Source organism: Cucumis sativus, chromosome 5, assembly GCF_000004075.3.
Source record: "Cucumis sativus cultivar 9930 chromosome 5, Cucumber_9930_V3, whole genome shotgun sequence".
In the NCBI taxonomy this organism is placed as follows: Eukaryota; Viridiplantae; Streptophyta; class Magnoliopsida; order Cucurbitales; family Cucurbitaceae; genus Cucumis; species Cucumis sativus.
In genome coordinates this window covers 12,481,586-12,505,587 of record NC_026659.2, presented here as the reverse complement: position 1 = coordinate 12,505,587, position 24,002 = coordinate 12,481,586, and the positions used below count along the sequence as shown (strand labels likewise).

Genomic DNA, 24,002 nt, shown 5'->3' with positions numbered 1-24,002 from the left:
CTTGGATAACGCATCTCATACTTCTTTCGAAGTAGATATAGTAGTGTAATAACCATACAGCTCAATAGTAAGACCATTAAGAATTAAATTCTTATAGATGAAGTTGATCTCCGTCCATGCTATAAGATTCTTGATTTGCTCCTTAGTTGGATTGGTCTCTGAGACTTCTGGTTTTTCAATGATCCAGGCGACAACAACTTTCTTCAACATAAGGAAGAACAACATATTTTGCTTACATCTCTTGAAGTGTGCTCCTTCAAAGAGAAAAGGGCGGTTGAGCTTAGAGGACGTGAAATCGCCTTGGAATGGTCTTGGCCACCGCAGTAGAATGGATAGTCTTAAAATTAATGTCGCACTTCGCCTAGAAGGAGTGATGTGTTAAGAAGCCTTAACGCCTTAGACAGAACGTGTGCTTCCTTGCCTTGTATCTCGCGTAATGTGTAGTTATCTCGTCTAGTCACAACGCCTTCTTTGATCTGCTCGTGTAATGGTTAAGTTGCCTGATGGTCAAAACACCAAATGATCAAATGCCTGGTTATATGTAGTTTTCTATATAAAAATTTTGTCGTAAATATAGTCATTAGAATCTAACAATATTTGAAAAAAATTATAAATATCACATAGTATATCAATAATAAATTTCTATTATTGGTAGGTCATGCAAATTTATCGACCATATAAGCATTTCGCTAATAGAATTTGTTATAATTGCAATTTCTTAAAATAAGATAAATATTGACGAAGAATACATAGAAATTAAAAAATATATATGTTTATTACTTGTTCTTATTTTTCTTGTTTTCACTTCTCCTATTTTTTTTAAAGTATTTCATTACATGTGCGTAAATGTAAGTAAACGTGTTATGATGATCAAAGAAAAACTAATGAAATAAATTGATTTAAATAGGTATAAAAATTTCTTTTGGTACAATAATTGCATAGTAAAACTAAACCTTCGATTTTTAAATAAAAAAGTCATTTTAATACCACCAAACTAAACTCACTTTGGCCATTAAAAATCTAGGTGGAGCAAAATAAGTTATAATTATAGCAACCCAATGAATTAAGATAATGTATAACTCAAAATAAATATAACGAAGAGCTTGAAAATTTTAGAACTCGTCATCTCATACGTGCAGGCTGCCATTTTTTATTCCTTTACTTCTTTCTTTAAGCTTCAATTTTAGTTTGAATGAGGGTGAAGAGAATGAGGCAATCAATTTCACTTTATATTTGTCTTTTTGAAGCAACCATTCTTGTTAGAAATTACTTCAAGCTAAAACCAGATAACACAATGTCCAATTTGGTTTAGATCCACTCTAAGCATCAGTTTGGAGGGATTTTGTTAAGAACAGAACTATGTACACTAACAAGATAACAACAATTTGCGATTACATCAAACCACCACAGAAAACGGCGGAGGAACGTCAAACCACGCCATACATGCCGGAAAAACTCGCTCCATCCTGCCAACTAGCTGACGTCAATACTCCGACGTCTTCCTCTCTTCTCGTCGGCCGGCTCCGTTTGCAGAAAAATAGTCTCTCTATGTGTTTTTGGGTTGCTGCCTTTTCTCTCTCTCTTGTCTCGACTGCCTCCCTCTCATCCGTGAATTGCATGCTTTCTCATTTCTATTTTCTTGCACACACTTGGGTGGTTTTGCTTAATTTATTGACCTTATCACCGTAATTAAGGTCATTTAGCAACAATCTATCATCATAATTAAGGTCATTTAACAATAATCTAGGAATACATTATTGTAATTAGAATATTTTGATCCTTTCCTTATAGGTTGTCCAATTAAGTGTATATGTATCATTGTATTCTTTATTTTACACAAAAAAAATCAATAAGATCTAGAATATTCCCCATAATATTCATCATGGTATCAGAGCCAAAACCCTAGATTTACTGTACTCGCCACCGTCGCCGCCGCCGGAAAAACTCTGCCGTGAAGTCCTGCCGTGAAGACGCTTCCGCGAACGCCAGATCTCCCCTCGGTCAATCTCCCTGCCGCAACCTTCTGCCGTGAAGACGCTTCCACGAACGCCAGACGCCAGATCTTCCCTCAGTCCTTGCCGTGAAGACGCTTCCGCGAACGCCAGATCTCCCCTCGCTCAATCTCTTTGCCGCAACCTTCTGCCGTGAAGACGCTTCCACGAATGCCAGACGCCAGATCTTCCCTCGGTCCTTGCCGCAGCCTCCTGCCGTGAAGACATTACCTCACCGTGAAGTCGCTCACCTGCTGGCGACCCCCTGCCGTGAAGAAACAATCGCGCCGCGAACTCCAGCAACCTCCTGCCGTGAAGACGCTCACCTGTTGGTAACCCCCTGCCGTGAAGTAATATAATTCTAGTGAAATCCCAGCTGCGAACTCCAGCCTCGAATCCCATATCTAAAGAAACAACAACGAACCAGCAGCAAATCTTCGTCAACAACCAATATTTTGTGAACCAGCAGCAGCTAATTATCTTTAGATGGAGAAACATGAAGTTGCTCGTCCCATTAGCACCATTCTCGATGGAACTAATTATATTACTTGGGCCCACCAAATGAGGAGCTTTTTGATAGGTCGAAAATTATAGCGTATCGTTACTGGAGATATCACTAAACCAGTCAAACCTACTCCTCCGATGGACACCACTGAAAATATTGATACAGACCCATCTGATGTCACTGTTCAAGAAACGACTGCAGAAACCGACAAATACATTGAACGTCTTGAGGATTGGGATAGCAAAAACCATCAGATCATCACTTGGTTGGGTAACACCTCTATTCCAGCAATTCACACACAATTTGATGCATTTGATACGGCAAAAGAACTCTGGGATTTTCTGTCCACACGTTTTCAGTCTATTGGACTTGCTCACTATTACCAATTGCACTCTCGACTTGTTAGTCTAAATCAGGAGGGAGGACAATCTGTGAACGAGTATCTTGCAACTCTTCAACCAATCTGGACTCAGTTAGATCAGGCAAAAATCAAACCGGAGCATATTCGCCTCATCAAAGTTCTTATGGGTCTTCGCCCAGAGTATGAATCAGTCTGTGCTGCATTGTTACATCGTAACCCTCTGCCGACTCTTGATGTTGCCATACAAGAAATCTTATTTGAGGAAAAACGCCTTGGCATTGTTTCCTCTCTGCCCTCTGTTGTCGCTCTTGCAACCACCCATTCACGATCGGCTAATGAGTCTATTTTCTGCAAAAATTGCAAACTTCATGGTCATAAGTTCGCTAATTGTCCTACTATTGAGTGCAGGTATTGCCACAAACGAGGTCATATCTTGGACAACTGTCCCACCGCCCACCCCACCCTCCTGGTGCTCCATATAAACCCAAGTCCTCCACTAAATACAGTTCTCCACCTATTGTTGCTGCTGCTACCTCATCTGATATCACCACACCTCAGAATTTTCAGTTAAATGATCTTCATGACTTACTGAAACAGGTGATCTCTTCCAACTCTACTGCTCTTGCCGTCACTCCAGGTACATCTTGGCTCCTTGATTCAGCTTGTTGCAATCATATGACTGCTGACATTTCATTATTATCCTCACCTACTCATGTTCAATCTCTTCCCTCAATTCACTCTGCTGATGGTAATCATATGCCTATCTCTCACGTTGGTACTGTTAACACACCCACCATAAAACTGTCAAACACCTATCATGTTCCAAAACTCACATTCAACCTAGCTTCTGTTGGCCAACTTTGTGATCTCGGACTAACTGTTATCTTTTCTTCTCATGGGTGTCAGGTTCAGGATTCTCAAATGGGGCAAGTGATTGGTACGGGATGGAAGGTGGGACGATTATTTGAGCTTACATATCTTCAGCAATCTCCTGAGTTTCCACCTATCTCTACACCAATCACTGATACCACTATATATCAGTGGCACCTTCGTCTAGGTCATGCATCCTCTGATAAACTTCGTAATTTAGTTTCTACTGGTAATTTGAATAATGTCTCAAAATTCAGTCATTTTGATTGCTTAAATTGCAAACTTGCAAAACAACCTGCTTTATCATTTCCTAATTCCACCTCTCTATGTAATAAGCCTTTTGACCTTATTCATTCTGACATTTGGGGTCCTGCTCCTTGTACTACCGTTAATGGTTATCGATACTTTGTCTTATTTATTGATGACTATTCTCGTTTTACTTGGATTTACTTTCTTAAACATCGCTCTTCCTTATATCAAATATATGTTGATTTTGCAAATATGATTCACACACAATTCTCCAGCAAAATTAAAATCTTTCGAACTGATAATGCGATGGAATATAAGGACTCTCACCTTCTTTCCTTCCTTGCCCAGCAAGGCACTCTGATTCAACGCTCCTGTCCTCACACCTCTCAGCAAAATGGAAGAGCTGAACGCAAACATCGTCACATTCTTGACTCTGTTCGCGCTCAGCTTCTATCTGCTGCTTGTCCAGAAAAATTCTGGGGCGAGGCTGCCCTCACCTCTGTCTATGTCATCAATCGTCTTCCTTCAAAAGTCACTAAAAATGTTTCTCCCTTTGAAAGACTATACGGTACTTCCCCTTCTTACTCCAATCTAAAAATTTTTGGTTGTGCATGTTTCGTATTATTACATCCTCATGAACATACCAAACTTGAACCACGTGCACGTCTATGTTGCTTCTTGGGTTATGGTACTGAACATAAAGGATTTCGTTGTTGGGACCCCATCTCTCAACGATTACGTATATCTCGTCATGTCACCTTTTGGGAACATCGTATGTTTTCTAGTCTTTCTTCATTCCATGAATCTCTTTCAAGTTCTCACCCATTCTTCACCGATCCTTCTATTGACCTTTTTCCCTCACTTGACTCAACACCTGACACTACACCTTGCATGTTACCTATACCTGAGCCCACTCAATCGGACCATATTTCTGCACTCCCGGATCTTCCATCTGCCCCTCTTGAGGAACCTGAATCTGCACCAATCCGACGATCTACACGGGTAAGAGAAATTCCCTCTCATCTTAAAGATTACCATTGTTTCTCCACTATCATGTCTTTAGTTGAACCTTCCTCGTATAAGGAAGCCAGCACTAACCCATTATGGCAGCAAGCAATGAATGAAGAACTTCAAGCCTTAGAAAAGACTCATACTTGGGAGTATGTGGACTTACCTCCTGGAAAGAAACCTATTGGCTGTAAATGGATCTTTAAAATCAAAACGCACTCTGATGGCTCTATAGAACGATACAAAGCACGACTTGTAGCCAAAGGTTACTCTCAAGAATATGGCATTGATTATGAAGAAACGTTTGCTCCAGTAGCTCGAATGACGTCTGTTCGTAGTCTTTTAGCCATTGCAGCTGCAAAACAGTGGCCCCTCTTACAAATGGATGTTAAAAATGCATTTCTCAATGGAACTCTATCTGAAGAAGTCTATATGAAACCACCACCTGGTACTACTCCGCCACATCAGAAAGTATGTCTTCTTCGACGAGCTCTCTATGGTCTCAAACAGGCTCCTCGAGCCTGGTTTGCAACTTTTAGCTCCACTATTACTCAACTTGGGTTCACTTCCAGCCCTCATGATTCAGCCTTGTTCACCCGCCAGACACCTAATGGTATTGTACTCCTTCTTTTATATGTTGATGACATGATTATTACAGGCGATGACCCTCAAGCTATATCTGAATTGCAATGCTACCTGGGAAAGCACTTTGAGATGAAGGATTTAGGACCTCTCAGTTATTTCCTTGGCCTTGAGATCACCTCCGTGTCTGATGGTTATTACTTATCTCAAGCTAAATATGCTTCTGACCTACTCAGTCGATCTGGTATTACTGATTCTACAACATCCTCAACACCTCTGGATCCAAATGTTCGACTTACTCCTTATGATGGTGTTCCCCTTGACGATCCTACTTTGTACCGGCAACTTGTTGGTAGCTTGATTTACTTAACTGTAACTCGCCCTGATATTGCGTTCGCAGTTCACATAGTCAGTCAATTCATGGCCGCTCCTCGTACTATTCATTTCACTACTGTCCTTCGGATTCTTCGCTACATTAAAGGCACTTTGGGTCATGGTCTCCAGTTCTCCTCACAGTCTTCTCTGGTTCTCTCTGGATTCTCTGATGCTGATTGGACAGGAGATCCTACTGATAGAAGATCCACCACTGGCTATTGTTTTTATTTAGGTGATGCTCTTATCTCCTAGCGCAGCAAGAAACAATCTGTTGTTTCTCGGTCTAGCACTGAGTCTGAATATCGTGCTCTAGCTGATGCCACTTCAGAATTATTATGGCTTCGTTGGCTTCTTACTGATATGGGAGCCCCACAAACATCATCTACTACTCTCCATTGTGATAACCGCAGTGCCATTCAGATTGCACACAATGATGTATTTCATGAACGAACAAAGCACATAGAGAACGATTGTCATTTTGTCCGTCATCATCTTCAAAGCAACACTCTCCATCTTCAATCTATCTCTACCATTGATCAACCTGCAGATATCTTCACCAAAGCTCTCCATTCTCCTTGTTTCACTCTCTTACTTCACAAACTCAAGGTGGTTTCTACTCTACCAACTTCAGTTTGAGGGAGGGTATCATCGTAATTAAGGTCATTTAGCAATAATCTATCATCATAATTAAGGTCATTTAACAATAATCTAGGAATACATTATTGTAATTAGAATATTTTGATCCTTTCCTTATACGTTATCCAATTAAGTGTATATGTATCATTGTATTCTTTATTTTACACAAAAAAAAAAAATCAATAAGATCTAGAATATTCCCCATAATATTCATCAGACCTGTTTACGATTGACATTATCAATGTTGTTTCAAATGAGTAATTGAATAAAACATGGTTATGAAATGGTTGTGTTAAATTATTGTTCGTTTTTCAAAATTGATCCTATCATCTATTTTTATCCACCTAGTTAAGAACTATGTGTACCAAAAATCTCTTGGTTTGTAACTATTTTAAATTAGATATATCTCTTCTTTTTTTTTTTTTTTTTGAGTGTTATTGCATTATATATATATTCAATAAAACACATTTTTTTATTATAGACAAATCTACATAGTTGATTGTTCCAAAATCTTGTTAATTGAATGGTGTAGAAATAATTTACCTTCACTAATATTAATTTGTCAATTAATGATAATTAACAAATCAAAATACAGCGGAAGCAAACCAATATCAGAGAAGGAAAAATTGAATTGTGAAGATTTTTCTTACAGTTTTTTTGCCAATTAAGGACTTAGGATAAATCTGTATAGCAATAAGAAGGAAATCAATGTAAAATTTTGAACGGCATGGGCAAGTGTCTCACAACCATAAATTCAATAGAGAAAAAGGATGAAGGAGAGAAATGATCGTCGGAAGAGAGAAGAAAGAGAGCCGTTTGATTTGCTCATTCCAAAATTAAGAAAAGTGGTGTCCATAGAATATTATTTTCTTTCTAAATTAAATCTAATTACGAACTGTTTACAAAAGAAACAATAATTAAAGTGGTAATAATAAAGTGATTTTCTGTAATAAAAATTTGATAGGTTATAAGAGATAATTAAAATGTTAATCTAATTTAGTAACCTGTAATTGTAGGGCAAGTCCAATGATTAATGAATGGTTAATAATAATCACTCTTATCCTTCACCCATATATAGTAATTAAGATGGCTATGTAGAAGTTTGATCTTTCATAGTTTTTAACATAAAATTAAAGTTGGATTGAATCCAAAAATCGATTCTATATGTAATTAACAATCTAACGATTTTGTCTATTTTTTTTTATCTCCTCTCTCCCCCCCTTCAGCCTTACTTTTTACCCTCTTGAAACCAAATTGTTAATTAAATTTTAGCTTTAAAAAGTCTAAATTATTAATTACATTTGGAGGTAATTTACTAATGAAATCTTTTCATAATTTTAATTTTGAATTAAAAATCATATCGAACTACTATCTACCTAATCGAGAGGAAGAAAATTGAAAAGAATATTAAGAAACATACGCAAAGAAATGGAAGATATAACAAATCCAACATATTAATAAAACCATTGAATTAATAAATTAAATATCAAAGAAATGTCCGGTCAATACCATATATGAATGAATGACATGCACTTGTTTTACACCATGGTCATAATTGGAAGAGAGATAGGATATAGAATGGTGGAATAGAGATGTAGAAGGCAAATGTTGTGAATCATTGACCAGGTGATCCAGATCTACAGTGTTCTTCAGGCTCACATCCTCTTGTATAATTATTGGCTGGATCTCCTAATATTTCACATTTACCATCTTTACATCTTGCGTCTCCTTTACCAATGGCACCATAATCGAGAGAGGTTGCGTTCGTTGGGTTTTCCATCAATGAACAAACCATGATCATAGCAACCATCACAATAGCAAGGGTTTTGTTGGTGTTGCCTGCCATTTTAACCTTTTTTTGGTATTGACCTTTCTATTCTTCAAATTTTATTTTGAATGAAGGGTGAAAGGAACGAGGGAATGGGTTTCCAATTTATAATTTCCCATTGGAACAAACTATACCCATCTATTGCTTTCACTTCATCTATTTTTAGCATCCCTCCTTTTCTTTACTCTTAATTTAGTGGTTTTTATTATATTTACAACCCAGTCAATCAAATGGTTGTTCAAACCAATAGGAAACCCTACCCTCCAACAGTTTTTCAAAAATAAAATATTTTGATGTATCTTTTGTGAACCTATTTTCGTCCCTTTCATCAATTTGTCTTTGGTAAAATTTACTACAATGGTTAGTAATCTAATAATTGATAATAGCAACGAACCTCCCGCATTACTCTACAATGGTATGATATGGCCCACGTGACTTTGATTTTGAAATCATCAAAAAACCAGCAAAGATAATTGCTCTCACTTGTATACCAATTCACTCACCACACCAAGTTCAGGTTCAGACATCACACTTTTATCTGATACCATTCTAAAGCATTTAAGCACAAGGACTGTCTTCCTCGGATCGAGACCAATAGTGACATTCAAGTTCAACAAAGGAAGCATAAATTGAAGAATTTACTTTGATACCCTCCCTCAAACTCAAGATGGTAGATTGGCGGTCAGCTTGAGTTTGGTAAGTAACTAACTGAAGCGACTAGATGATAAGGCTCTTGTGAAGATATTTGCTGGTTTCTCAGTAGTGAAAACAAATCGTAAAAGGAGGGTGTTGCTCAAGAGATGATGACGAACAAAGTGACAGTCCTTTTCGATGTGCTTTATACGTTCATGAAAGACATCATTGTGAGCAATCTGAATAGCACTACGATTGTCACAATGAAGGAGAGTGGACCCTGTTGAGGGGCACCCATATCAGCAAGGAGCCAACAAAGCCATAGAAGTAATGCGGTAGTATCATCAAGAGCACGATATTCTAATTCAGTACTGGAACGAGAGACAACACTTTGTTTCTTACTACGCCATGAAATGAGAGAATCGTTTAAGTAGAAACAGTAACCTGTGGTAGATCGTCGATCAGTGGGGTCTCCAGCCCAATCTGCATCAGAATAGCCAGACAGCACAGGAGAAGATTGAGAAGAAAACTGAAGACCATGTCCCAAAGTTTTCTTGACATAGCAAAGGATGCGGTAGATCAACAGTAAAATGGATGGTTCTCGGAGCAGCCATAAATTGACTAACAATGGGAATAGCATATGCAATGTCTGAACGAGTTACTGTTAGATAGATGAGACTGCCAACAAGTTGTCGATATAAGCTTACATCTTCAAGAGGAACACTATCAAAAGGGGTTAGATGGGTATTGGGATCTAATGGTGTTGAAGATGTGATGGAGTCGATGATGCCTGAGCGGGCTAAAAGATCAGAGGCATACTCTTCTTGAGACAACAAATAAACATCTGAGCGCCTAGACACTTCAAGACCAAGAAAGTAGTTGAGAGATCCAAGGTCTTTCATCTCAAAATGTTGACCAAGATAGTGTTGTAGGTCAGATATGGCCTGTAGATCATTACCAGTAATAATCGTATCATCAACATAAACAAGAAGAAGAACAATACAATGGGGTGTCTGTCGTGTAAAGAGTGCAGTGTCATGAGAGCTGGAGGTAAAGCCAAGTTGAGTAATGGTGGAGCTAAATGTGACAAATCATGCTCGTGGAGCATGTTTTAGACCATATAATGCGCCACGGAGAAGACACACTTTGTTAGGAGGAGGAGAAGTACCAAGTGGTGGCTTCATATAAACTTCTTCAGAAAGGGTCCCATTAAGAAAGACATTCTTGACATTCATCTGAAGAAGAGGTCACTGCTTGGCAGCAGCAAAAACTAACAAACTGCGAATAGATGTCATTCGAGCCATAGGAGCAAATGTTTCTTCATAGTCAATCCCATATTCTTGCGAGTATCATTTCGCAACAAGACGAGCCTTCTAACGCTCAATAGTGCCATCAGAGTGAGTCTTGCTTTTGTAAATCCACTTGCATCGAATGGGTCTTTTACCCGGAAGTGCGTTTAAACTCATGGAAAGTGAAGAGGCTCTTAATTGGTTCGTTGGCAAGACCCGAATCTCCCAATCCATGAAGCTAGAGGATGAAGGTTCGAGTAGCCATGGGATGTGGGGTTGTTGAAGAAGATGAGTGAGGGGAATGAAATAGAAGAAAGAGAATGGTTGCGGCGATGGTGGCTACAGAGAGTGTGATGGAGTTGGTTAGTTGTTGACGAACTGATGGAGTAGGCATAGTTGGTCTCCCATGGCCATCGCTTCTTCTCCGCTAGAGTTATTGCAGTATTTCCTTCACGTTGACATTATATATGTTGTAGCTCTCGAAAAATGAAGTGTTACATCTCCCTTATAATCAAAACTACTTATATTGTTTTACATATGTATATATTTTACTTCTCAAAAACATATTTCCTTCTAATAACCTAAACATAAACATATGAATATGAATGTGTAAGAAATTGATAAATTCGCTCTTTCAATTTTCAAAATGTTTAATTCCATTAATTTGAAAATATGGAATAATATGTAGTTTGTTGTATAAAAAATTTGTTGTAAATATAGTCATTGGAATTAAAATATTAACATATGTAACAACACTTTTAAAAAATTGTAAATCAAACATAATATATCAATAATAAACTTCTATTATTGATAGGACATACAAACTTATCGACTATATAAACATATCGCTAACATAATTTGTTATAATTGTAATTTCTTAAAATAAGATAAATACTAACGGACAATACATAGAAATTTCAAAAAATATATGTTCATTTCCTATAAGTAACTCAGTTCTTATTTTTCTTATTTTCACTTCTCCTGTATTTTTTTTTAGGGTAATTGTAATGGATTACCATTTGAGGAATAACAATTAAGTATATAGCAATATTTAAAAAAATTGCAAATATAACAAAACTATCGATGATAGACTTGTATGATCTATTGGTGATAGACTAATTTTTACAACATGATCTATCAGTGATAGACTCTATCATTGATAGAATATGACAAATTTTGCTATATTTGCTGATTTTTTTAAATGTTGCTATATACTTAATTATTTTGAATTTAATTGCTAAATTTGCAACTATCCATTTTTTTTAAGTAAATCATTACATGTGCATAATGTAAGTACACATGTTATAATGATCAAAGAAAAAACTAATGAAATAAATTGATTTAAATAGACGTAAAGATTTCTTTTGATACAATAATTGCATAGTAAGGAACTAAACCTCCGATTTTTAAATAAGGAAGTCATTGTTAATACCACCAAACTTAACTAACTTTTACTATTAAAAATTTAGTTAAAAAATTTAAGTGGAGCAAAATAAGTTGTTATTATCACAACTTAATTAAGACAACATATAACTCAAAATAAATAGAAAAATTGTAATTAATGACCGTTTTAGGAATAATAATTAAGGATGTAACAACATTTTTAGAAATAATAATTAAAGATGTAACAACATTTTTAAAAAATTGCAAATATAGCAAAACTATCGCTGATAGACTCGTAACGATCTATCCGTGATAAATTTTATTAAGAACAGAACTACATAAACTAACAAAAAAACAACAATTTGGCGATTACGTCAAACGCAATTTGGTGATTACGTCAAACGCCAAAGGAACGTCAAACCATGCCAGACGCCGTCAACACATCATACACGCCTGAAAAGCTTGCACGATCCCACCGCCTAGCTGACGTCAATACTCCAACGTCTTCCACTCTTCCTGTTGGTCGGCTCCGTTTGAAGAAAAACAGTCTCTCTGTGTGTTATTGGGTTGCTGCCTTTTCTCTCTCTCTTGTCAGCTGCCTCCCTCTCATCCTCTCCTTCTCTTCTTTTCCATAATGAAAATAACCAAGGAAGAAGATGAAAGATTTACAAACACCCATTTTAAAATACTTGTCATTTTCTACCGATCAATATCCATGAATTGCTTTCTCATTTCTATTTTCTTGCACACAATTGGCTGATTTTTGCTTAATTGATTGGCTTGTTTACGATTGACATTATCAATGTTGTTTCGAACGAGTAATTGAATAAAACACGATTACAAAATGGTTGTGTTACATTATTGTCCCATTATTGTCTTTTTTCAAAATTGATCCTATCATTTATTTTTATCTACCCTAGTTAAGAAATATATGTATATACCAAAAATCTCATGGTTTGTAACTATTTTAAATTAGATATCCCTCACTTTTTAAGTATTATTGCATTACATATATATGTATGTATATATATATATATATTCAATAAAAACACACTTTTCATTATAAACAAATCTACATATAGTAACAGGTCATTTCACTAAAATCTCATAGTTGCACTCCCCTTACTATAGATATATTTGTGTCTATGTGATATAACCATGATAAGTAAGTTAATCTTTCACAAGTTGTTAATAACCTCAGCTGGGTTAAAGTACTGTTTTACCCCTGAGATTATATCTTGCTTTTTAAGTCCCACTAATTCACTATTGAACAATTGGTTCAAGGTCCAACTACTAAATCGAATTCCTCTCGGGCCAACGAGAGGATGGGGCCCCTTTTTCAAGACTTGCATTCAGTCATTAAGCAAACAACCTATCTACTCACCCTAAAGCGGGTAGGAAAAATTTCCATCTTGCACCCTATGTCCCTAGTTATCCACCCGGTCTTACCTCTAAGATGGGAGGCTTATTGGGCCAGCGCCATTGAGCTGCCCTCACCTACGCAGATCTAAGGATAATTTTGTTTGAACAGAAGTCCATAGTTAGCTCAAGATTAAGATTAAGTTATACTGGATATCTATAAACGAAATACTCGGTTTTATTAAAGTCAACAACATTATAACCTAAAAGTGACTATTTCATGGTTTCAGTCTTATGCAAACTCTTTACATAAGATACTCTCACTTCCATGTCTCTACATGAACAATTTAAGATCACATCGTTTGTACTAACTACATAGTATGTCGCATCTATAGTGACTCCAAAATAAGGTGTCCAATCGTATTCAAATACTATAGACTATTTAGGATATATACTCAAACTTGATCTATGTTTATGTCTCTACATAAAGTTCAAGTTTAGGCTTTAACATTATAGTATCAATAACGGCTTTACTGAATAGAATATGATTATAAACTATGAGTTTTAGGACATGAATTCTAATTATAACATGAAATAATTAACGAGTTCAAACAAAATGTTTAAAGTCAAAATACTAAAAACATGTGACGAAAAGCGAAAGCAAAACTGAGTCCCCATATGGCAGATCACATGTCCTTCCTGTTGCTCGCTAACTTTCCATTACCTCTACCTTTGCCTGAAACATTAAACATAGAAAAGAATGTATACAAACATATATCCAGTAAGGGACCCACTACTTGTCTCGCTAGATGATCTGTTAACTTCCCATTAGGAGGTACAAAAAACTAAAGTGTGCCCAATGGAACATATGAAATCTAGGTGATCTCGTAAAAACATTACTGTTGGTGAACTCGGAGGAACACATATAATATGAGAATGTAAGTGATCTCATCGAACCACTCATAAAACGTGCCATGACAGACTGATGATCCTATTGAACGGACATAGTCAAAGATATGTGAAAGGTAGTGATCCGGAGGGGCATTGTATGTGTTACTACACATCCTAATAGTTTGTCACACCCTACCTCTCTGCCACATCATGCGACCAAAAGGAGGTATGCAGCCAAACATTCCACGCGAGGTTCTCAACGAAAAACTTGTCGAAAAGCCTAGTAAGCGAAACTTCTCAACCAATCTTCATTGCAGAGTCCCAACTTGAACTCAAAGGACACTTTCAACTCATAGCAATGAAATACTAAAACGACGAATCTTAACTTAATTGCGTGTTCAGTTTACCCATCTTCAGATTCGATCAATTCATTTGTTTGAGTGTTCAGTTCGCGCATCAGCCTCTATTCAGGTCCTTCGAACAAACGTATATCCAATAAGGTGTAGTTGTTTCGTGTATTATTCCTTTTAAGTTATAAAACTCGTAGAAAGCTATAAAACTCATTGAAAGCAACTGAATCATATTCAGTTCTTCTATCACTATGAAGTCTCCTAATTCTTTTGTTAAACTGATTCTCTATTTCAATTGTAAACACCTTAAACATGTCTAAGACATCACTCTTATTTTTAAGCAATTAATAAATAAAAGTGTAGTTAGAACAGTCATCTATAAAGGTTATAACATACCTTTTACTGTTCCTAGTTAACATGCCATCAAATTCACATAAATCGGAACGAATTAAATGTAGAGGTTCAGTTACCCTAGTTACAGATTTATGTGAAGTCTTAGTTATCTTAGCATGACTTCAACATGCACATTTCTTAGAATCATGCAAAAATAACTTAGAAATAAGATTCAACCTACTTATGTTGTTAATTAATATTTTATTACATGACAAAGTCTAGTATGCCAAATATTAAAAGTAGACAACATGTAAGCAGAAGATAATTTCTTATTAATTTCCAAGTTCAACTTACACATGCCATCAGTAGCGTAGCCCTTCCTCACAAATATATTGCTTTTAGTTAAAGTAACAAGTTTGATCTTATGGTTTGCGTGAAGCCATCCTTGTTGAGGAGATATACGTAGATCAAATTCTTCTAAATTTCAGAAGTATGTAGAACTTCCTTCTGCACAAGCATTTTTTCATATGTGAATTTTAGTTCTACTTATCCAACGTCGGCCACCTTAGTTGTGTGATGATCTCCCAGAAGGATATCCTTATCCTTGATTTCATTATATTTTCTAAACAAACTAAGGTTATGACAAACATGGCGAGATGCACAAGTGTCCAGCCACCAACCTTCAGACCCCCCAATCACATTAACTTATGTGATTATAACTACTAATTCTTCTTCTACCAGATTCGCTAGCACAACAGGATGATTCTTGTTTCTACAATTTTTAGATAAGTGTTCAGGCTTATTACAATTATAACAAACAATTTGTATTGTACTTCTGGATTGGGGTTTTGCGAGTTGTTCTATTTATTCGACCTCGTTTCATTTTGTTCTCTTTCAGCTTCAGGTTCGGTTTTAGCATTGCAGTGGACTGCGTTCTGGAAATCGTGTTCACCTCTCCTTTTGGTCATGTCTTCTCGTCGCCTCCTTGGTTTTGTTCCTTATAGTATTTTTGAAATCCTTCCACAGTTAAGGCAACTTGTCAATGATAACCGCATCTGGAAATTGATCGTCAATTGATATAACTTCGCTAATAATTTCATGTCCCGTCTTTTGAATTTCATGCGATTGAGCCTCCACGGATCTATCATCAGTCATTTGAAATCGCAAGTATCAGCTTACCGTCTACTTCTTGGATAACGCGTCTCATACTTCTTTCGCAGTAGATATAGTAGTGTAATAATCATACAGCTCAACAGTAAGACCATTAAGAATTAAATTCTCATAGATGAAGTTGATCTCCGTCCACGCTATAAGATTCTTGATTAGCCCCTTAGTTGGATTGGTCATGCAAATTTATCGATAATAAATACCACATAGTATATCAATAATAAATTTCTATTATTGATAGGTCATGCAAATTTATCGACCATATAAGCATATCGCTAATAGAATTTGTTATAATTGCAATTTCTTAAAATAAGATAAATATTGATGAACAATACATAGAAATTAAAAAATATATATGTTTATTACTTGTTCTTATTTTTCTTGTTTTCACTTCTCCTACTTTTTTAAAAGTATTTCATTACATGTGCGTAAATGTAAGTAAACGTGTTATGATGATCAAAGAAAAACTAATGAAATAAATTGATTTAAATAGGTATAAAAATTTCTTTTGGTACAATAATTGCATAGTAAAACTAAACCTTCGATTTTTAAATAAAAAAGTGATGTTAATACCACCAAACTAAACTCACTTTGGCCATTAAAAATCAAGGTGGAGGGAAATATGTTATAACTATAGCAACCCAATTAATTAGGATAACGTATAACTCAAAATAAATATAAGGAAGAGCTTGAAAATTTTAGAATTCGTCATCTCATACGTGCAGGCTGCCATTTTTTATTGCTTTACTTCTTTCTTTAAGCTTCAATTTTAGTTTGAATGAGGGTGAAGAGAATGAGGCAATCAATTTCACTTTATATTTGTCTTTTTGAAGCAACCATTCTTGTTAGAAATTACTTCAAGCTAACACCAGATAACACAGTGTCCAATTTGGTTTAGATCCACTCTAATGTAAAATTTTGAACGGCATGGGCAAGTGTCTCACAACCATAAATTCAATAGAGAAAAAGGATGAAGGAGAGAAATGATCGTCGGAAGAGAGAAGAAAGAGAGCCGTTTGATTTGCTCATTCCAAAATTAAGAAAAGTGGTGTCCATAGAATATTATTTTCTTTCTAAATTAAATCTAATTACGAACTGTTTACAAAAGAAACAATAATTAAAGTGGTAATAATAAAGTGATTTTCTGTAATAAAAATTTGATAGGTTATAAGAGATAATTAAAATGTTAATCTAATTTAGTAACCTGTAATTGTAGGGCAAGTCCAATGATTAATGAATGGTTAATAATAATCACTCTTATCCTTCACCCATATATAGTAATTAAGATGGCTATGTAGAAGTTTGATCTTTCATAGTTTTTAACATAAAATTAAAGTTGGATTGAATCCAAAAATCGATTCTATATGTAATTAACAATCTAACGATTTTGTCTATTTTTTTTTATCTCCTCTCTCCCCCCTTCAGCCTTACTTTTTACCCTCTTGAAACCAAATTGTTAATTAAATTTTAGCTTTAAAAAGTCTAAATTATTAATTACATTTGGAGGTAATTTACTAATGAAATCTTTTCATAATTTTAATTTTGAATTAAAAATCATATCGAACTACTATCTACCTAATCGAGAGGAAGAAAATTGAAAAGAATATTAAGAAACATACGCAAAGAAATGGAAGATATAACAAATCCAACATATTAATAAAACCATTGAATTAATAAATTAAATATCAAAGAAATGTCCGGTCAATACCATATATGAATGAATGACATGCACTTGTTTTACACCATGGTCATAATTGGAAGAGAGATAGGATATAGAATGGTGGAATAGAGATGTAGAAGGCAAATGTTGTGAATCATTGACCAGGTGATCCAGATCTACAGTGTTCTTCAGGCTCACATCCTCTTGTATAATTATTGGCTGGATCTCCTAATATTTCACATTTACCATCTTTACATCTTGCGTCTCCTTTACCAATGGCACCATAATCGAGAGAGGTTGCGTTCGTTGGGTTTTCCATCAATGAACAAACCATGATCATAGCAACCATCACAATAGCAAGGGTTTTGTTGGTGTTGCCTGCCATTTTAACCTTTTTTTGGTATTGACCTTTCTATTCTTCAAATTTTATTTTGAATGAAGGGTGAAAGGAACGAGGGAATGGGTTTCCAATTTATAATTTCCCATTGGAACAAACTATACCCATCTATTGCTTTCACTTCATCTATTTTTAGCATCCCTCCTTTTCTTTACTCTTAATTTAGTGGTTTTTATTATATTTACAACCCAGTCAATCAAATGGTTGTTCAAACCAATAGGAAACCCTACCCTCCAACAGTTTTTCAAAAATAAAATATTTTGATGTATCTTTTGTGAACCTATTTTCGTCCCTTTCATCAATTTGTCTTTGGTAAAATTTACTACAATGGTTAGTAATCTAATAATTGATAATAGCAACGAACCTCCCGCATTACTCTACAATGGTATGATATGGCCCACGTGACTTTGATTTTGAAATCATCAAAAAACCAGCAAAGATAATTGCTCTCACTTGTATACCAATTCACTCACCACACCAAGTTCAGGTTCAGACATCACACTTTTATCTGATACCATTCTAAAGCATTTAAGCACAAGGACTGTCTTCCTCGAATCAAGACCAATAGTGACATTCAAGTTCAACAATGGAACCATATAAGTTCTTTAATTAGAACAAGGAATAGGGTCGTTTCACACAAGGATATAAAACCCATAAAACTACACTCCCATAACATGAGAAGACAATTTCACGCAATAACCCAAAAACATACAAATCAAATAAAACCTAAAGCAAGCAATTTCATCATGTGAACCAATATTTAATTGATTAAGATTTATTATATATTTTACATTAGAGTAACCAATGGATACAAGCAACCTATACAACATAAATAAGGTAACAAATGTGAGTAAGCCTAAATCGAAGAATTTACTTTGATACCCTACCTCAAACTCAAGATGGTAGAGTGGCGGTCAGCTTGAGTTTGGTAAGTAACTAACTGAAGCGACTAGATGATAAGGGTCTTGTGAAGATATTTGTTGGTTTCTCAGTAGTGGAAACAAATCGTAAAAGGAGGGTGTTGCTCAAGAGATGATGACGAACAAAGTGACAGTCCTTTTCGATGTGCTTTATACGTTCATGAAAGACATCATTGTGAGCAATCTGAATAGCACTACGATTGTCACAATGAAGGAGAGTGGACCCTGTTGAGGGGCACCCATATCAGCAAGAAGCCAACGAAGCCATAGAAGTTCTGCGGTAGCATCATCAAGAGCACGATATTCTGATTCAGTACTGGAACGAGAGACAACACTTTGTTTCTTACTACGCCATGAAATGAGAGAATCGCTTAAGTAGAAACAGTAACCTGTGGTAGATCGTCGATCAGTGGGGTCTCCAGCCCAATCTGCATCAGAATAGCCAGACAACACAGGAGAAGATTGAGAAGAAAACTGAAGACCATGTCCCAAAGTTTTCTTGACATAGCAAAGGATGCGTAGATCAACAGTAAAATGGATGGTTCTCGGAGCAGCCATAAATTGACTAACAATGGGAATGGCATATGCAATGTCTGAACGAGTTACTGTTAGATAGATGAGACTGCCAACAAGTTGTCGATATAAGCTTACATCTTCAAGAGGAACACTATCAAAAGGGGTTAGATGGGTATTGGGATCTAATGGTGTTGAAGATGTGTTGGAGTCGATGATGCCTGAGCGAGCTAAAAGATCAGAGGCATACTTTGCTTGAGACAACAAATCACCATCCGAGCGCCGAGAGACTTCAAGACCAAGAAAGTAGTTGAGAGATCCAAGGTCTTTCATCTCAAAATGTTGACCAAGATAGTGTTGAAGGTCGGATATGGCCTGTAGATCATTACCAGTAATAATCATATCATCAACATAGAGAAGAAGAAGAACAATACCATGGGGTGTCTGTCGTGTAAAGAGTGCAGTGTCATGAGAACTGGAGGTAAAGCCAAGTTGAGTAATGGTGAAGCTAAATGTGACAAATCATGCTCGTGGAGCATGTTTTAGACCATATAATGCGCAACGGAGAAGACACACTTTGTTAGGAGGAGGAGAAGTACCAGGTGGTGGCTTCATATAAACTTCTTCAGAAAGGGTTCCATTAAGAAAGACATTCTTGACATCCATTTGAAAAAGAGGTCACTGTTTGGCAGCAGCAATAGCTAACAAACTGCGAATAGATGTCATGCGAGCCATAGGAGCAAATGTTTCTTCATAGTCAATCCCATATTCTTGCGAGTATCATTTCGCAACAAGACGAGCCTTATAACGCTCAATAGTGCGATCAGAGTGAGTCTTGATTTTGCAAATCCACTTGCATCGAATGGGTCTTTTACCCGGAAGTGCGTTTAAACACATGGGAAGTGAAGAGGCTCTTAATTGGTTCGTTGGCAAGACCTGAATCTTCCAATCCCTGAAGCTAGAGGATGAAGGTTCGAGCAGCCATGGGATGTGGGGTTGTTAAAGAAGAGGAGTGAGGAGAATGAAATAGAAGAAAGAGAATCGTTGCGGCGAGGGTGGCTAGAGAGAGTGTGATGGAGTTGGTTAGTTGTTGACGAACTGATGGAGTAGGCATAATAGGTCTCCCATGGCCATCGCTTCTTCTCCACTAGAGTTATTGCAGTACTTCCTTCACGTTGACATTATATATGTTGTAAATCTCGAAAAATGAAGTGTTACATCTTCCTTATAATCAAAACTACTTATATTGTATTACATATGATCTATTGATGATTTACAACATGATCTATTAGTGATACTCTATCATTGATAGAATATGACAAATTTTGCTATATTTGCAATTTTTTTAAAATGTTGCTATATACTTAATTATTTTGAATTTAATTCCTAAATTTGCAACTATCCATTTCTTTTAAGTATTTCATTACATGTGCATAATGTAAGTACACGTGTTATGATGATCAAAGAAAAAACTAATGAAATAAATTGATTTAAATAGACGTAAATGTTTCTTTTGATACAATAATTGCATAGTAGAGAACTAAACCTCCGATTTTTAAATAGGAAAGTCATTGTTAATACCACCAAACTTATAACTTTTACTATTAAAAATTTAGTTAAAAAATTTTAATGGAGCAAAATAAGTTGTAATTATCACAACTTAATTAAGACAACATATAACTTAAAATAAATAGAAAAATTGTAATTAATGACCGTTTTAGGAATAATAATTAAGGATGTAACAACATTTTTAGAAATAATAATTAAAGATGTAACAACATTTTAAAAAAATTGCAAATATAGCAAAACTATTGCTGATAGACTCGTAATGATCTATCGGTGACAAATTTTGTTAAGAACAGAACTACATAAACCAACAAGATAACAACAATTTGGCGATTACGTCAAACGCAATTTGGTGATTACGTCAAACACCAGAGGAACGTCAAACCATGTCAGATGCCGTCAACACATGACGCTTGAAAAGCTTGCACGATCCCACCGCCTAGCTGACGTCAATACTCCAACGTCTTCCACTCTTCCTGTTGGCCGGCTCCGTTTGCAGAAAAACGGTCTCTCTGTGTGTTATTGGGTTGCTGCCTTTTCTCTCTCTCTTGCCAGCTGCCTCCCTCTCATCCTCTCCTTCTTTTCTTTTCCATTATGAAAAGACCCAAGGAAGAATTGAAAGATTTACAAAAACCAATTTAAAAATACTTGTCATTTTCTACTTATCAATATCCATGAATTGCTTTCTCATTTCTATTTTCTTGCACACACTTGGCTGATTTTGCTTAATTGATTGGCTTGTTTATGATTGACATTATCAATGTTGTTTCGAACGAGAATTGAATAAAACATGATTAGGAAATGGTTGTGTTACATTATTGTCCTTTTTCAAAATTGATACTATCATATATTTTTATCCACCCTGGTTAAGAAATATATGTATATACCAAAAATCTCATGGTTTGTAACTATTTTAAATTAGATATCCCTCACTTTTTAAGTATTATTGCATTACATATATGTGTGTATATATATTCAATAAAAACACACTTTGGATTATAGACAAATCTACATATAGTAATAGGTCATTTCACTAAAATCTCATAGTTGCACTCCCCTTACTATAGATATATTTGTGTCTATGTGATATAACCATGATAAGTAAGTTAATCTTTCACAAGTTGTTAATAATCTCAGCTGGGTTAAAGTACTGTTTTACCCCCGAGATTATATCTTGCTTCTTAAGTCCCACTAATCCACTATTGAACAATTGGTTCAAGGTCCAACTACTAAATCGAATTCCTCTCGGGCCGACGAGAGGATGAGGCCCCTTGTTCAAGACTTGGATTCAGTCATTAAGGAAACAACCTATCTACTAACCCTAAAGCGGGTAGGAGAAAATTTCATCTTGCACCCTATGTCCCTAGTTATCCACCCGGTCTTACCTCTAAAATGGGAGGCTTATTGGGCCAGCGCCATTGAGCTGCCCTCACCTACGCAGATCTAAGGATAATTTTGTTTGAACAGAAGTCCATAGTTAGCTCAAGATTAAGATTAAGTTATATTGGATATCTATAAACGAAATAGTTCGTTTTATTAAAGTCAACGACGTTATAAGCTAAAAGTGCCTATTTCATGGTTTCAGTCTTATGCAAACTCTTTACATAAGATACTCCCACTTCCATGTCTCTACATGAACAATTTAAGATCACATCGTTTGTACTAACTACAAAGCATGTCGCATTCATAGTGTCTCCAGAATAAGGTGTTCAATCGTATTCATATACTATAGACTATTTAGAATATATACTCAAACTTGATCCATGTTTATGTCTCTACATAAAGTTCAAGTTTAGGCTTTAACATTATAGTATCAATAATGGCTTTATTGAATAGAATATGGTTACAAACTATGAGTTTTAGGACATAAATTCTAGTAATAACATGAAATAATTAACGGTTTCAAACAAAATGTTTAAAGTCAAAATACTAAAAACACGTGACAAAAAGCAAAAGCATAACTGAGTCCCCATATGGTTAACTTACTGCCATTCGCTAGTGTTCGTAACACCAACTAGGTCAATTTACCGTTTTACCCCTAGGTTACCTCTAATCCTTAAATATCAGTGCTCCTCTAATGAACAACATGTTTATGATCCTACCATTAAACAGAAACCCATCTCGTGCCATAGAAAGGGTAGGACCATTGTTCAAGTCTTGGAGACACCATATAAGGTAACACTTATCTGCTTACCCTAAAGTAGGAAATGAGTGAATTCCATCTTGTGTAATTATGTTTCTAGCTCCTCACTTGGTCTTGTCCCCAAAATGATCAGCTTATTGAGACAGCAATCTAGCCACTCTCACTCGTACAAATCAAAGGACAATTTCTCGTGAACAGGAGTTCATAGTACACTTATGATTGGGACTAAGTTACCTAGGTCATCCTAATGAAATAGAAATTTAACTAGTTAATGAAGTTACATCTAGTGGTTACTATTTCGCAGTCCGATCTTATGTAATCTCATTACATAAGATACCCCCACTCACATGTTAATTACACGAACGCGTTGGATCATTGCGTTTGTATCAAATACAAAGTGAGATGTATCCATAGTGTTACTAGGATAAGGTACCCAATCTTATCCCTATACTATAGACCCTTTAAGTTGATCTCAATCACTGATCCATGTATATCTCTACATATTGTTCAAGACTCATTAAATAACTTAGGATGTTAGTTTATTGGATTTGGGCTATTAAGATAAAACTAATAATATAATCAATAAGAGTTATTACAATAATAACACGTTATTAATAACGGTCAATGAATTATATTTACAATTTACGAGTTTTAGGACATAAATCCAAACATGGATAACATGCTTTGAGTTCATGTTGGAATTTATGTCCCAAAGCTCATAGTTTGTAGTTTTAAATCATATTTTGTTCAATAAACTTGTTAGCTCATTGGTCCGAGAGAGATTTGATTTATAAGTTGGACCTTAAACTAAATGGTCAATAGTGGATCAATAGGACTTAAGAAGCAAGATGTAATCTTAGGGGTAAAACGGTATTTGGATCCAATCGAGATTACAAACAACCTATGGAGGATTAACTTACTAATCATGGCTATATCACATGGACACAAACATATCTATAGTGAGGACTACAACTACACGACTATAGTGGATTG

General features: G+C 35.7%; 2 protein-coding genes across 2 annotated transcripts; both read right to left on the bottom strand.

Moving 5' to 3' along the window:
• Positions 1 to 9,243: 9,243 nt before the first annotated feature.
• Positions 9,244 to 18,463, bottom strand: LOC116403900 (uncharacterized mitochondrial protein AtMg00810-like). The gene is made up of 3 exons (XM_031885845.1): positions 18,341 to 18,463; positions 9,665 to 10,051; positions 9,244 to 9,567 (listed from the first exon to the last, which is right to left on the bottom strand). Exons 1-3 carry the CDS (start codon positions 18,461 to 18,463, stop codon positions 9,244 to 9,246), a joined length of 834 nt encoding a protein of 277 aa, XP_031741705.1.
• A 474-nt stretch (positions 18,464 to 18,937) lies between these two features.
• On the bottom strand, positions 18,938 to 19,966 carry LOC116403899 (uncharacterized mitochondrial protein AtMg00810-like). Its single transcript, XM_031885843.1, has 2 exons — positions 19,877 to 19,966; positions 18,938 to 19,744 (listed from the first exon to the last, which is right to left on the bottom strand). Exons 1-2 carry the CDS (start codon positions 19,964 to 19,966, stop codon positions 18,938 to 18,940), a joined length of 897 nt encoding a protein of 298 aa, XP_031741703.1.
• Positions 19,967 to 24,002: the final 4,036 nt, after the last annotated feature.

What these genes read in the sequence shown, in the direction of transcription:
- LOC116403900 (XM_031885845.1), bottom strand. Translation starts at nt 18,463, where the DNA reads ATGGTTCCATTGTTGAACTTGAATGTCACTATTGGTCTTGATTCGAGG. An exon ending in CTGAACCTGAACTTGGTGTG is followed by an intron (nt 10,052 to 18,340) that starts GTGAGTGAATTG and finishes TTTACACGACAG; the next exon opens with ACACCCCATTGTATTGTTCT. An exon ending in TTGCATATGCTATTCCCATT is followed by an intron (nt 9,568 to 9,664) that starts GTTAGTCAATTT and finishes CATGGTCTTCAG; the next exon opens with TTTTCTTCTCAATCTTCTCC.
- LOC116403899 (XM_031885843.1), bottom strand. Translation starts at nt 19,966, where the DNA reads ATGGATGTCAAGAATGTCTTTCTTAATGGAACCCTTTCTGAAGAAGTT. An exon ending in CTTCTCCTCCTCCTAACAAA is followed by an intron (nt 19,745 to 19,876) that starts GTGTGTCTTCTC and finishes TTTACACGACAG; the next exon opens with ACACCCCATGGTATTGTTCT.